This window comes from Labrus bergylta, chromosome 23 (assembly GCF_963930695.1).
Source record: "Labrus bergylta chromosome 23, fLabBer1.1, whole genome shotgun sequence".
Taxonomy (NCBI): Eukaryota; Metazoa; Chordata; class Actinopteri; order Labriformes; family Labridae; genus Labrus; species Labrus bergylta.
In genome coordinates, this window is record NC_089217.1 from 5,347,287 (window position 1) to 5,362,292 (window position 15,006).

Below are 15,006 nucleotides of genomic sequence, written 5' to 3' on the forward strand. Positions count from 1 at the left end.
CCACGTCTGATTCTTTTTATTTATCCTTTTTTGATATTTATCTCACTAATCTCCTTTTGGTTTTCAGAAATTGGGGTTAAATGTTTTGCCCAAGGCTGCAGGAGTGGGGGATCGAACCCGTGGCCCACTGGTTGGGAGACGACCGACTCAACCACTGAGCCACAGCCACTCAATTAGCTGCCATGGAATAGTTATCCTAAAAGAAATTGAAGGTTTATTTTTGGCCTTTTTAAGAGTTTATTTAGAAATAGGACAGGCGAGTCAGAGATCTGCTGCTACACTCAGTCAGACCAGTAGATGGTGCACACATTTGCAGGCAGTATTTCACTGTGAAGATATGAGGCTGTGTTAAACTAGTGTGCAAACAATTCACCCTCTTTTCTTTGAATTGACCTTATCCCATAGTTACATGCAGATGTAACGGCACATACAGAAACACTAAGCTTATATGCAAAAAAAAACTAGACATGCAGGGGCAAGAGTCTCCACTCCCATTAAGTCTCATGAGCTTCACATTATAAAGTCAGAGCTCTTCACCTAAAGTCACTGTCTCTTCAATATTAACAGAGGTTACTGTAAGTTCAAATATGCATACTTTAATTCTATTCATTAAGGATTACGTATGTCCCAAGACATGTAAAACTAATGCAGTATGCTTAATTAATAAAACCCCAGCATGTCCTTCTTCATGCACTGGTTTACAGAATGCAGAATTTTTAACCCCCCAATCATCTGCACACAGCAACCAATAAGCTTCTCAAATGTCTTTAGTGTTTTATATATCTATGGCTGCCATCAATATTCAAATGTATGCAAGAGTATATGCAATGAAAGAATACATGAGGTCAAAGTGTAAGGTGGAATAACATGACAAAGAAGTGTATGCATACTCAAAAAGTAAGTGAATTAAAACATTGAAAAACTGTTTGATTTGAGATGCAGAAACTGTCTCATTGCAGCTCTGCATCAAATACAAATCAAGGACTGCTCTCCTCGTCTTCCTCGAGCATACAGGTGTATTCACACAACATGTGACTGTTCTTTTTTTTTTTTAATCCCAGAAAGCAGCAGATTTTAGATTAATTTAGTGCAGTACGGGGTTAAAAACAAACTGCTCACACAACTTAAAGTGAAAGAAAATGGGACTATTTCCACATCTTAACAAGAGCGATTTAAAAGACTGATTGCAGACTTAATCTTTTCTTTTGCAGTATGTGTCGCTCATCGCTCACCAGTTGTGACTTGCTTTGTAAACCTGTGATGAAAGGCTCCAATATTTAGATTTTCGGCTTTTAGGGATAAGCGCTGGTATCTGCAATAATTGCCCCGAGTCATGCAAAAGTGTTTGGCTTCTCAATTTTCCATTGCCTCAGTGCGTGGTTAGGAAGTCTGGTTTGTGTCTGTGCTGTGATATGGACACGCTTCCTCAACCGTCCCGAGCACAATGTCTTCATCAGAACGTGGACAAGGGAAACAAAAAAAACATCTCCCCCAAACAGATTCCCGGACTCACAAAGTGACCGAGCACAATTATAGTAACGAATGGTTTGAATTAATTCTGCTTTTGTGTTTTGTTTGCTTGGCTCTAAGGCAGAGAGGGCAACATGAGGTGATTCATCTCTTGTCACTTTACTGCTACATACCTCATTGTGTTCAGATGTTTAACCTGCAATTTCTTATTCCACACCTGTTCCAGATGATGAATGATCCTCTGCAGGTTTTCTTCTACACTTTGGTTCATTCAGTTGGAGGCAGATTCATGTATTGTGAGTTTGTCCACCTGGGAAGTCTTAAAACTGCATTTGATCATTTTCATTTTCTCTTTTAAAGATCTAAAAATGCTCCTGATTGCTGGTCGCTGTCCTTGAATCCTGATTCGCTGCATGTGCTTCTCCAGGCTGGAAATCATCCATAAATAAGGAATTAGATTTTGGCAACTGCTGTCACACCGCACAGAGACACTCTAACTGCTCATTTTTATTTCCACTACGGCCTAATCTCCCTCTCTCATTTTTAAAACCCAACCACACACACAGTCGACTTAGACACGGTGGAAGAGCAACACCCTCCACAGTCAGTCGGCGTCGGGTTAGTCGGGGACAAACAGCAGCAGGGGTTTCTCTGCGGTGACAAACATCACGGTGAAGTGAGAGCTCGAGTCTGTCGCTGTCTGGAGCTGAAACAAAGACAAACACTCTGAAAGAAACCAAGGATTTGTCGTGGATGCTTCTTGGAAAAAAAAAGAAAAAAAGGATGTAGAGGCATCTTCAACTTTCTGACTGCAGCTTTTAAATATCCTGTGCTGAAATGTGTCACACAAATACTTCAGAGTTCAGTCAAGGAGAGCACAAACAGGCTAATTGATGTGTTAGAATGATAGGTTCATGGATCAAAGAGCAGGCTAATAGAAAAGTTATTAACTGTGGTGACATTTTAGATCATATGGAAAACAAAGGGAAACGACAAATGCAAGTATATACACATATATACCTAATTAAATATCACAGTTCACCCATAATAACAACATAGATTGAACAAAACAGATTAAGTATACAGGTAGATTTTGTTAAAAAACCGAGAGCAAAAATAAAAAAACAACAAAAGCGGACAATACAAATCTTTAAAAAGCTGTGTGTGCTATTTATAGTAAGCCGCTTCTGTGGCACTTCTTCTAAAGAACATTTCAAATGTCCTGCCTAAAAAAATGACTTTTCTTCTCTTTATAAAAGAAAGTGAAGAGACTCCGTCATGTTCCACTTCTATATAAGTGTCCTGATCGCAATTTTAAGAAGTTTAAATCATCCTTTATTAGACAAAGAAATCGTATCATGAAATGTACCTTTGTGTCAATCAAATGAGATTGACTTCCATGCTTAAGCAGAATATATTTAACCTCTCTGTTAATACTCCAGGCCTGTCTGCAGCAGTGTGAATCTGCAGAGCTGCTGGCCTTCCTTCCATCTGTGGGAGAAACAGTGCTTCTATACTCGCTTACTCTTGGATAAACAATTTCATGGGGGAGCGGGCTCCTAATTGAGGCTCCATCGCTGCAAGATTACCCTCCTATAAAAGCCTTTGACTGGAACACAACTGTCAAATAAATGAAAACGTGTCAAAGCAAGAGCGGCTAATATACCAGCGTTATATTTGATGTGCATTTCAGGTTACTTGCTGTGCTTATTTAACATTCTTCCACTTTACTGCAAACGTGTTCGGGGTTTACAAAATGCATCTTAAAGGATGGTCTGAATCTTAACATTTGAATAAAAATGGAAACTAAGCATGCTTCCTTTGAGAATCCATTACAGGAATGCTAAGTGGGATTAAGTTTATGTTGGCATGGAGGAAAACAATCAGCGACAGCCCCTTTGTGCCCCCTCATTCCTCCTCCAAGTGCAGACAGAAATATGCTAAATATGCAGCAGTGTGACCCGGGTGCAGAGATTTATTTTTAGTTCAGGTGAGGCCTCACTCTCTCCCTTTTGCTCCACCCAAGTTTTCTCATTATCTGCAGCCGGGTCGTCACATTGCAGAGATAACGGCAGAATGTGGATGTTCGTCATATTTTTAAGCAAATAGGTCCACAAGCACGCACACGGCCTCTTTTTCTTCGATATTTACATGGAATGATAAACTTACCTGAAAGTCAGTGCACCCTTGGGAGGCTTTTACGCACACAAATCTAACCCCATAAGGCCTGTACCTTTCAGTGAAGTGAACTTATAGCGCCATTATCCTTTCATGGAATTATCCTTCTGACAGTTGAGCAGCTTTAAATCACCGCACGGGGAGAAAGCTCCTCGTACTGCGAGGTAATGGCACAAAGCACAAGGATGGAATATCGCTGGAAGGCCGTGCAGAGTTACTACGTTGGAGTGAGGACTTGCAATGTGTTCGATTCAGTATATTCAATCTCTCTAAACTGGGATCATAACACAGGAGAGAGCCGCAGAGGGAGGTGTAATGGTGATGCTGATTATGTGACTGTTTTTAGAAACTGTTAAAGCCATTCTGTGTATGGTTGTCGTTGTTCCTTTTATTTGTTTTAAGACATTTTTAAATAAAAATGGAATTTCTTTTTGGACCCGTCCTCCACTATTTGTCTGTTTTCGACTCACTCTCCGTCGTCACTTCCGGCACTCCCCCTCGGTTGTCCTGCTTGGTGCTCTGCCCACTGACCCACTGACCACGCACTGCCCTCCCATGTTGCTGACCTTGTAGTTTTACTCCCTTTACTAGCGAGGCGTGCTAATTTGCTGCCACTGGAAGAGACCTCACCCCCCCCACCCCCCCCTCTCATACCACGTAGATAAAGGACGCCCTGTCCTTTATGAAATTAGAAAAAATATGAAATACTCTCTCAGAGAGCTTGATGCAAAATGTACCAAAATGTGGTTATCCTTTACGGAGCATGTTAAATCCCTCCTACTGGAAGCCGTGCCCTTTGACCGAGTGACCTCTGACACTTCTCCTCACCTACATCACACACTTCCTGGTTCTGAATTTTCATACTGCAGTTTGCAGTTTTCTGTTAAGAATCAAAACATTTGATCAAAGTTAAAATAAGACAAAAGTGATGCAAATAAATCTTTTTACAGAAGAATTAACTGAAATTAAATTGTAACATTTTTGTTCTAATTCTTTTTCTATTGAACTTTTACTGTTTTATCCATTCCTTTTCATGGTAAGAGACTTTTTTATTGTCAAATTTGCAAAAAATACAAAATAACTTTTGCCTGTGCATATGTATGTTAAATCTGAAGCACATTTGTATAGGCCTGGATTAACTGAAACGACATTTAGGGTGTTTTTGTTATCTAAAGGGCACAGTATGGACATATGGAGGTGTGCAGGAGGTTTCACTGTTCTTTCTTTTTCCACCATAGCAAACAAAAGTAGAAATAAACCTGTCAATCATATCGTGCTGTCCTCAATCTCCCCTGTACCTGGAATGACGAGTGTTCGTGAGCATGTGTGAGATGAGATGAAAAAGGAGTCTCTTCTCTGATCAGAGCTGGTTGGGTGAGTCATGCGGCGCCTAAGGGAGTCGGTCTGTGGGATTTGGGTGGGAGGCTTTAATCTTCAACAAAGTCTTCAGACTGTGTGCAAAATATTTAAAGTTTAGAGGATTACAACTGGGTTACATTTTACACCTTAACATTTAAACAAGAAGGTTTAATGAACTCTATGTCAGTAGTGATAAGACCAACAGATTGCTTTGAATTCTCTGCAATCACTGGGAAACCTTGAAAGTTCAGCATTAAATTAGCAGTATCACTGATTGCACATCTCCCTATGTCAATACTGTCCATTTACAACTCTGTTTTTGCACATTTACATTTAATCTTTCATATTTAAGTCTAGTAATGCTAAGTTAAATCCTGGTTGTATATATTCCCATTCTTAGTTTTGATATTTTTAATGCTTATTTACTTTGTATTTAATATTATATTATGTTTAGATTTGCTAATATTGTGTTTTTTTTCTAATATTGTGTGTTTGGACAACCTGCTGCTGTAATTTCCCAGTTTGGGATCAATAAAGTAATTATATTCTATTCTATTATATTAACACAAAACCGATAATCATAATAATAAATGATTAAATGTATTGTACAGGTAACAGAAATACCGTGAAACTTTCTAAAAGTACCAATAAACCGTCTTGAAACGAGCCTTAAAGGACTTTTTCACAGCCTTCATTTAACAGCCGAGCTCTGTCTTTGCTTCGGCTTCAGTTCGGATTCATTCGTTAGTTTCCGGATTCACCCGGCGGTGCCAGAGGGCAGAGCACGAGCGCAGCGCCCGAGACAAGCGCCATTCATCAGAGCGGAGCACGGATACACCTGGTCACACCGGAGAGAGCACTTTGGTGACTGAAACAGGTGAGTTTGCGCCTCAATTCAAACTTTTTTTTTTTTTTCACTCGTGTTTTATCAACTTTAGAAGTCTTTGTGCAACTTTTACGCGAGGACGAATCTTTGGAGATACGCGGAAAGTTGCACCTCCAACAGTTATTGTTTACGTTGACACAAATGACGTAGAGACAAACTACAAAGGTTTTGAGAAAGTGCCAGAAAATTGAAAGTTTGTTTCCGGTGTGGCTGACTTTACTGTCCTTCTACCTGTCAACAGCACCCCCCGGGTTAATCTCTTGAGGAATGCGGTGCCATTAGGACGAGAGCTGAGACCTAAAAGTTTTTTTTTTTTTATCAAATCAAACTTTAAGAGAAGGTTTTAACACGTTTACGGACATATAAAGGGATAATGGCAACAGGAGGATTTAAGTCAAGTCCCACGACAGACTTTTTAGAGGAATGGAAGGCTAAACGGGAGAAAATGAGAGCCAAAATGCTGGGGGACATTGCCGCAGCGACTGGTGCTCCCTTGGGTGCTCCTTTGGGTGCCAGCAACACAAACAGCAGCAGCAGCAGCAGCAGCAGCAGCAGCCGCCACGCTGCTCCACCACCGGGCAACGAGCTCACCAACAACCTGGAGCGAACCGCCTCCGCTGGAAACTTCCACCCGTCCTCCCCTCTGGTTCGGTCCTCCTCCGGCACGGCTCTAAAGAGACCCGAGGAGGAAACGCACCACCACCACCCCGCCGCCGCTGCTGCCGCCGCCGCCGCCCTCCTCACCCCGGGGACCAACCTGAAGAAGGCCCCTCCTCAGCATATGGAGCCGGCTCAGTGTGTGTCCCCGGACTCCACCAGTCCCATGGCGTGTAATGACAGTGACAAGGAGAGTCCATCACCCAGCAAGGTGAAGGAGAAGAACAGCAGCGGCCCCAGTGCCAGGAAGGGGAAAGGGAAAGGGCAGATCGAGAAGAGGAAGATGAGGGAAAAAAGGAGATCAACAGGTGTTGTCAGCTTACCATCCAACGAGGTGAGTCAACCCAAGATGATGTTTTTTTTTTTTTGTGTGTGTGTGTGTGAATGTGTCACTTTCAGCTGAGAGACCCACTTTCTCCTGGCTTACATCTCCACAGGGATTCCTGTAATTGTAGAACAGCTCTGTTGTTCAAGCAGGATAGAGGATTGTTTATGTTTCACAGAAGGTGAAGTGCTTTCTGTCGTTTAAGAGATGGAAATATAACTTTAAAAAAAGTGTCACTACAATTATAACATTCTTGAAAAACATCACTCTGTTGAATTAAGTTGATACATAAAGAGTTATGAGTGTGAAAATAGTGTTTAAAAGTGGGATATTTATAATATAATAACATTATTTAATCACATTTTGTTTTTTTTAAATCTCAGAAAATTTGAATTGATTAAGGGATTTATTCCAAAAACAGAATGTCACAGCTTATTCTAAAATAGTTACATTGACTGGACAGACTGGAGAAGATACGATTATACAAGACCAACAAATTTAAAGACGTTTACAATTCAATTCAATTCCAAAAACTTTATTTGTCCCCGCGGGGGCAATTCAAACATGTCCTGTCATCACCGACATGTGTGCCAAATGTTAACATGTACATTTGTGATAGGGTTAGATCAGCTTACAAGATTGGTCCTCCTTGATTTTGAACATAAAGAGTGGGCATACTTTTTTTATACTTGTGCTCACATATCTATAAATTACATATCTGGACATCCAAACACAGGCAGACGTATAGCAGCCAGTTCAGGGGTTACCTTTGGTGCAAGGTGACAAGGTGAACTTTTGAGACTGGTTCTTAAGTTTGCATTTGTTGCGCCCTTTTTAGGGTTAGTATGCACTGCTGTTATTTGGCCCCTCTCTTTTATAACTTAATTCAAGTTAGGTTTCTTCTGAACAACTTGTACAACATGCTGGAACATGTTCTCCCTTGAGCACACTTTCCCTCAGTGCTGCAGATCCATCAGTATTTCACTTCTAAAAAAAAAAAAAAAAAGTGTGTGGGGGGGGGCTGTTGTCCAGAAGTGTCCAAATTCCTCTCATACATGTGTCTGGTTTAATCGACCCTCCGTAGCGAGAGAAATGTAAGCAGCGCTCAGATGTGGGAAAGGAGGGTGAGAGAGAGAGAGAGAGAGCGAGAGAGAAAGAGAAAGAGAAAGGGGAGGGAGGGAGTGGTTGTCTGCTGCTGGTGGCTGGGGTTGGAGCGCTCATTGTTATTGAATTAAAGTCGTGTCACACTTGCCTGTTCCTGGTTCAGACACATGCAGGAACTCTGATATGAGGCTGTGCCTAGACAACAAGCACTCTTTTTTTCCTTTTTTTTTTTCTAATCACACACTTTAAAAAAAAAAAAAAAGCACTCAAAATGTACACATCTGAATGTAGATAAAGTTTATTTATCAAGCTGATGGTGGTTTGATACATCACGACCACATTGCTTCCCATATTCCCAGTCTATCCCTCAAACCCGGTGCCCTCAGGGAAACACAACTTTGGAGTTTGACCAGCTCCTCGGTTGGCGCTCCACATCCTGTTATTAGGCGCTCAGCAGTGCCGAGCAAAGCCGTTTGAAAACTGGTCACATGCCAGGCTGTAATACCGGGCTTCAGCACTCTGGGCTGTGCCAGATACGTTAGATCGAGCCCATAGGCAGCTGATTATCGAGTAAAGTGAGCGAACAGACTATTACCAAGGGGGGGGGGGGGTCATCTGATGAAGTGGTGAACTGATTTGTGTTTTGTGTGGCAGAGGGAAATAACTGGAAGCTTTGATCTCCACTGGAGTGCCCTGGCTTCAGTACGGTTTGTTGGAATTTCCCGGAGTCGGCTGCTTATCTGTGAGATAGCAAAATATGCCAGTAGTTGGAGTCCACTGAATGTCCAATGAATGTCCGATCACAAATACCAAATATGAGCAGGTGCAGTTTAATTTGAAGTTACGTAACAGTCGGTAAATCCTGAACTGTAATTGCAATAAGGAAAGTCTGAGGGTGGTTACTATGGATACAATGTTTAAATTGATCCTTAAATATTGCAATTCTGCTTTTTTGTTGAGGGTCTCATGATGGCAAACTTTCTGTGATATCTTCAAAGATCCTTTTTTCTTTTCTTTTTCAGAAGCAATGTTGATTCTGTTTGTTACAAGAAATATCATTAGTCATATCGTAGAGAAGTTCCGGCTTAGGTGACCTTGACCTCTTGGGTCCCTGAGCCTATGGGAAGTATCGCTGTTCAGTCATCCACGTCAAGAAAAACACACTCATACAAGACTAGATTTAGCAACACGTATGATTCATTGCTTAGACAGTCGATTGATTTTTGGGTGCTGGTAGATTAGTGGTTAGTGCATGCGCCCCATATACAGAGGACATGGTTGGGACGGCCCGGGTTTGCAGAGTTAATATTTCACACTTCCTGCTCTATTGTCTAAGATGACTTCATTTTACGTCACGCATCGTCACTGAAATCTGATGTTCAGCTGAGTGTGGCTATTAACACCATGTTCCACTTTTAAAATCTAGCTCTAATAACAGAAGCTTTTAGACTCTCAGATTATTGAATTGCAGTTCTGCAAGTTCAGGGAAATCAGAAAAAAATAAACACAAATTCCTTTTCTCCCTCTTTTGCATATATTTGGGACCAACCAAACTATGCAAATGAAGACTCCCCCTCACACAAACTCCCTTTTGTGATGTGAATATGAGGGGACAGATGTGATTAGAGATGCCTGGGATTGTGTCCCCCGCTCGTTCTGCGGAGCATAATAGCTGCTGAACAGGATCTCAGAGAATCAGGGGGAACCCAATCTTCTGCCCGTTGAGGCCATAATGGCTCGATAAAAGCCTCATACTTTACTGAAGAATGGACACTTCTGCACAGCATCATTCTGTATGACCTCCTGCGCCCTGGGAAGGTGTCTCCTTTCTGTCACCCTGCTTGCTGCCTTGAGAATTAGGGGGGGGGATTATTGTTGATACTGACCTTTGACCTTCTCACTACACGCTTATGCAACAGAGGAATGTGGAAACGAGTGTGACAGTGTGCGGAGGGAGGCTGAGCATCACTGTGTGGGAGCGTCGAGAAAATGTTTTGGGTTGTGATGTTAAGCATGTTTCCCGTCGGACACGCTTCATGCAGTCTGATGGTGATTCATGGGCAGCATTTTATGACCATTGTGAGTTATGAGGCGGTGGTCACCCCCCCCCCTTTTTTTAAAGACGGCGTGAACTTTGTTTCATGTGGATTTTCTGAAGCTGCCCCAACAGAGGCGACTGCCGCCTGCGAGCGTGGAGCCTCACAGATATTTGTCTGCAGCGTCACTAAAGAGGTCAACAGGTTCAACATCCCCATACAGTGCCGACTGGGAGCACTCAGGCCGTTAACACTCTGCTGATAGGAGGGCATGCCAGACAAGGGGGCTCCTTGTTTAGCCTGATCCTTGTCAGTCTAGCTGTTTCACATTTTAATGTCTTTATGGAAACTTTCATACAACATACATTCTCTCACTCGACCCCACAATCCCACTGGCATGTCAATGTTTAATAAGCCCAACTCTGTCAAACCCAAAGCCTTTATATGTCAGGCCCTTTAAAGATAGCTGACATTTGCCAAATAGATTTCACGCTAATGCTTTACATGTGCAGTCTGTAAAAGTACAGCCAGTAAAAACATAGTCTCTCAATATAAATATGTTATACTGTACATTTAATGAAAAGGCAGCTATTGGCTTGGACATTTTCAGGACATTTTCAGTCTGTTTTTTTTCCTATTTTTAAAAACATGTGATTGGACAATGCATGCTGCAATGCGAAATGCAAACTTAACAACTGAAACTGTGACATCCCTTACTTAAGGGCAGTGTATGTCAATGCGTGTTGTTTCCTGTGAAGCGTTACGCCTCGTTGAGTTGGGAACTCTTTCATCCGCCTCCTGTGGCATAAATAAGCAAATTGCTTTAATTCAAACAGCCCTGCCCTGTCTGTGCTCTAATATGTTTCTGCTCCATTTTATTCAGTGCTGAAGTTCAGTGAAGGGTGAAGTCATACTGTTTGTTTGGAGATGGTCATGCCAAGAGCAAGTTTTGGACAACATCAGATCATGTTTTGCACCAGTACAGCTGGAGAAAACGCATGCTTTCACCCTGGTTTAATCAAGTAGATATTAAAGTGTGTATCTTGTTGCCAGTCTTGGAGAAAAGGGAGCTATGGGAGAAACTGAAGTCGGAGCTTTTTGTTGCACTATTGGTCCTTGTGGTAGGACTTTTCTGCTTTTATAGTTACCTCGAGTCGTTAAAAAAGTTATGTGAATCGCATTTGTTCAGTAGTGCAGTGCTGTGAATGTCAGTTTGATTCAGCAGCACACTAACATGGGAAAGTTAAGCAGTAATTGTCTTAACTACTAGAAAAGATGTATGAAATGAATCGTGACACTTTTTCTCTGCACAGCAAATCATTCAATTTGTGCATAACTATCCTGCTCAATCCTCGGTTTCACTCACATATAAAAAAAACCATCCAAAACTCACAGCTGTGCAAATGAATGCAAGAATGTTAATTTGCATGGCGTGAAGACGTGTTTTACTTGCTGTTTAAACCTTCTCCAAACAAGGGCACATCATCACAGCAAATACCACAGGGATTTACTCATGGACTTAAGTAGGCACAGAGCTATTTGGGCAGGGTGTTTTCTTTCCTTCTTTTCACTTGTTAGTTGAACAACAGGAATGCAAAACTCTTTAATTACTACACACGTGTGTCAGAAAGTGAAGTTTGCCGTGCTCTCTTATTGGACTGAACTCTGGATTGTTTACGAGAGGGCCACTGTCACTGCAAACGTTTCAAACTGGTGACGAACTGAGAGAAGAAAGTCCCCAGTTGATCCGCTCTGAGAAATGCGTGGGAAATCTGGAGGAGGAAGAAAGCGTTGCTCGTCCTCCTCTGCGATGAAGCCATTACCAGCTTGCCCCTTTTTTTTTTTTTTTCCATACAGACACCTGAGGGGTCTCTCAACACCTCATGAAACACCCAGCGCCCTCGTCATGGACCGTAGTACGTGGCTTGATTCAGTTTGTAGGAATGTTGCGTAAACTTTGGTTCCTATTGAAGTGACATCTTGACTCGATGAGGGCCCATAACGCCTATCAGATGGTATCACGTCATTAGTATCTGTAGGAAATAAACAGTACTAGTAAGTAGCAGCAAAAATCCTGAAGAAATTAGACTTCAGAATTTCAATTAAAAATTGAAAGCAGTCTGTTATTGGCCTTGGTATCACAGTAGTAAAAGGGGCATGCACAGTCAAATCTTCCCTTTCTGGTGGACGTTTACTGTTGGAATTTGCTGATATTTGCACATTTAGTTCAAAGTCCTATTTTATCCAGGTCACCGCTCTTCAGTTATGGCTGTTAAGGATCGCTGCGGAACAGATTGTAGATGATTACCAAAGTTCCCCCCCCCGCTGCCCGGCATGCATGAACCAGAATGCACAGTCATGCAAAACCTGCACTGCCCAGAGCCCTGACGTTGCATGCACACATGTCGTGAAAGAATTGAGAGCGGGCCATCCTGTTCCCCCGCAGGCGCTCCCTCGTCTCCTCTCAGCTCAACAGTTATGAGCGCTCAGATCTGAGCTTCAGCCCAAAAAATCTGGTCCGCTGAGTCTAATATTATCTACCTCCGCATGATGGATGGCCACTGTTTTATGACGCCATTGCTTTCTTTGTGGCTAATATTTAACTACTGAATGTGTACACATGCGCGGCACACGAGTTTCTCAACTGCCTTAGTTGTATTGGCGTTTTCTTGAAATTCAAAACAAGCCTCTAATTAGAGCGGAAATGTTTGATCACGTGGAATCTTCATCAGTCAGATGTTCTGGAGGCTGAGCTGAACAAACTGGTTTAACGTAGTGTGCCGCATAACCCGTGTAAATATTTAACCAAATCTACTTTGACAATGTTTTGCCCCCAAAGACAAAACAGTCAGAGTGAATCGTCCTGTCCTCGTCTGACCCTAAAATCAGCCCTGAAAGTTCAAGTGCAGCCACCCTCACTGAGGAGATTTGCACCCTATATTCACTTTGAATTTGCATATTCTTTAGAACCTCTGTCATAATTGCCTCTCTGGTATTTTTCCTCCTCATTACCAGCTCTCACGCTGAGACCATTAACATGATTTGTTGTGTGTGGTTGTAACTGACATGTAGCCTATAGAAATTTACTGTTTAATCCTCATAGTTTGACGCATGCTGCGATAAGCGATAATCGGTTTCATGCTTTCTGCTTTTTGGGGAACAAGTTCTCCCCCGGTTGTGTGGATGTTTTCTGTGCTTAGCTTTCGGGGGAACTTGCTAGTTTCACAGCACGCAGTCGCACACAAACACACACGGCAGGGGGTTTTGAGCAACAGAGTCATGGATTAGAAGAGTTAGTGGGGGTGTGATGTGATTTTTGTGTGTCTGTAACCTATTGGTCGGACATTCCTGTGTGTTTGCTGACGCCTGTTGGGAGTGTGTGAGTCGGATCTTATCAGGCCACTCTGGGCGATGAGGCATCTGTTTGTGTTCATTAAAGTTACTTAGAGACTCTTTTTAAAATTCTGGTGATCATTCGGTCAGCCTGATTTCGCCTCTTTCTGTGCACTGCAGCGGGGGAAGAATTCAAAACTGTACTGCTGAGGCAGTCAAATTCACCAGAGCTTATAAAACATGAGCTCTAGCACATGCATCAGGTTCCAATGCCAGTTCATTTAAGATTTTATTTGCCTTTCAATAACAGCATCATGACTCAACCATTCAACATATTTAATATTTCAATGAAAAAAAAAAAAACCCATTAGGCACCAGTTGTAGTTCCTTAGAAGTCAGTCCATTTTTGTCTGATACTTCATGTTGCATGCAGCCACAGTCCTCTGCTCACTCTGCCATTTTATTACATGAGGGACAATAAGCCTCAGTGATATTTGTATGAGTGAATGCACACCAACAGACTGATTCTGTCTGCAGTTCAACAGGTTTCACACACCGCCTCAGTGTGTTACGTCACCATGGATCCCTCTCAGACATTCTTTCTCTCCCAGATAAGCATCTCTGTTACTAGACAAGGTGGTTTTACCGCCCCGCCTGCACCTGAGGAACGATGAACAATCATCATTTCCTTCTGTTTTGGTTCAGACGGAAAGTGACAGAGAGAGGAATGTTGGCAGCATAGGATGATGTTTTTGAGTCTCCCCTGTGTTTTGTTTGGCAATTATACGTCTCATTTCTTACCAAGGAGAGGTCAAACTGAACTTCAAGACAAAAAAAAAAAAATCCACTATGTAATGATGCTCTTGGCACATGTGCTTCCCTTAAACTAAAACAAATCGGGTTTGTTAGAATAAGACACATGAGGATTTATTTGGTCATTTAGAAGGAAGTAAAAATATTTTCAACACCAGCGGATTGATTTAACTTCTACTTTGTGACAGATTTATTAAAGATAGATGTGCTGGGTCTTGTTTGAATAATTGCACACAACGGCCATAGAAAGTCACACTTCAAAAGGACACCGTATTGGAAACAGAGCTCGGTGGAACAGCCCAGGAATGCAGCTGAACCCTCGAAATTGAATAAATATGTGGCTCCCACCAGCCAAACGCTCGGAGCCTTGATCTTTAAGCCTTTCTTTCCAACAAAGGAGCCTGAAAGCTGCTTGAGTTGAGAGAAGGGGGCTACCTGTTAGGAAGCTCATGCCTTGAAGCTGAAGTGTCTCTGTGGTTTGTGTGTGTGTGTGTGTGTTTACTGAGGCAGTGTGCCAGTTTGACACCCAACACACAACACTGGAGAAAGCTCTCTTAAACTGTACCATCCTCAAAAAGCCTAATGTTCTCAGTCCAGCTCTCTCTTGCTATACTTGGGGAAAATACATGCTGGCACTTTGTTTTGATGCTCTGTCTTTATTACAAAATTGTGTGGTACATTTTCAACTATTTCCAATCTTTATTTAGAACTACGTGGCGGCTTGCAATACATGACAACGTCGTATCATAAAATAAGTGTTTTTCTGCCTGTGGTGCCTGTACCCTGCCCAACATGAGGGATTCTGATGTCTCTATGCTACGTCAGACACCTGAAAATTGTTTGAA

General features: G+C 42.1%; 1 protein-coding gene across 3 annotated transcripts in view; it reads left to right on the plus strand.

Moving 5' to 3' along the window:
- Nucleotides 1-5,739: 5,739 nt before the first annotated feature.
- The window catches only part of pawr (PRKC, apoptosis, WT1, regulator), a 52,267-nt gene continuing 43,000 nt past the window's right edge, over nucleotides 5,740-15,006 (plus strand). For 2 of the 3 annotated variants that reach the window (XM_029280041.2, XM_020647733.3), the window contains exons 1-2: nucleotides 5,740-5,884; nucleotides 6,135-6,884. In XM_029280041.2, the coding sequence (XP_029135874.2) occupies nucleotides 6,267-6,884 (618 nt within the window). In that variant the 5' untranslated portion in view covers nucleotides 5,740-5,884; nucleotides 6,135-6,266. The other variant, XM_065951359.1, reaches the window with a different exon arrangement.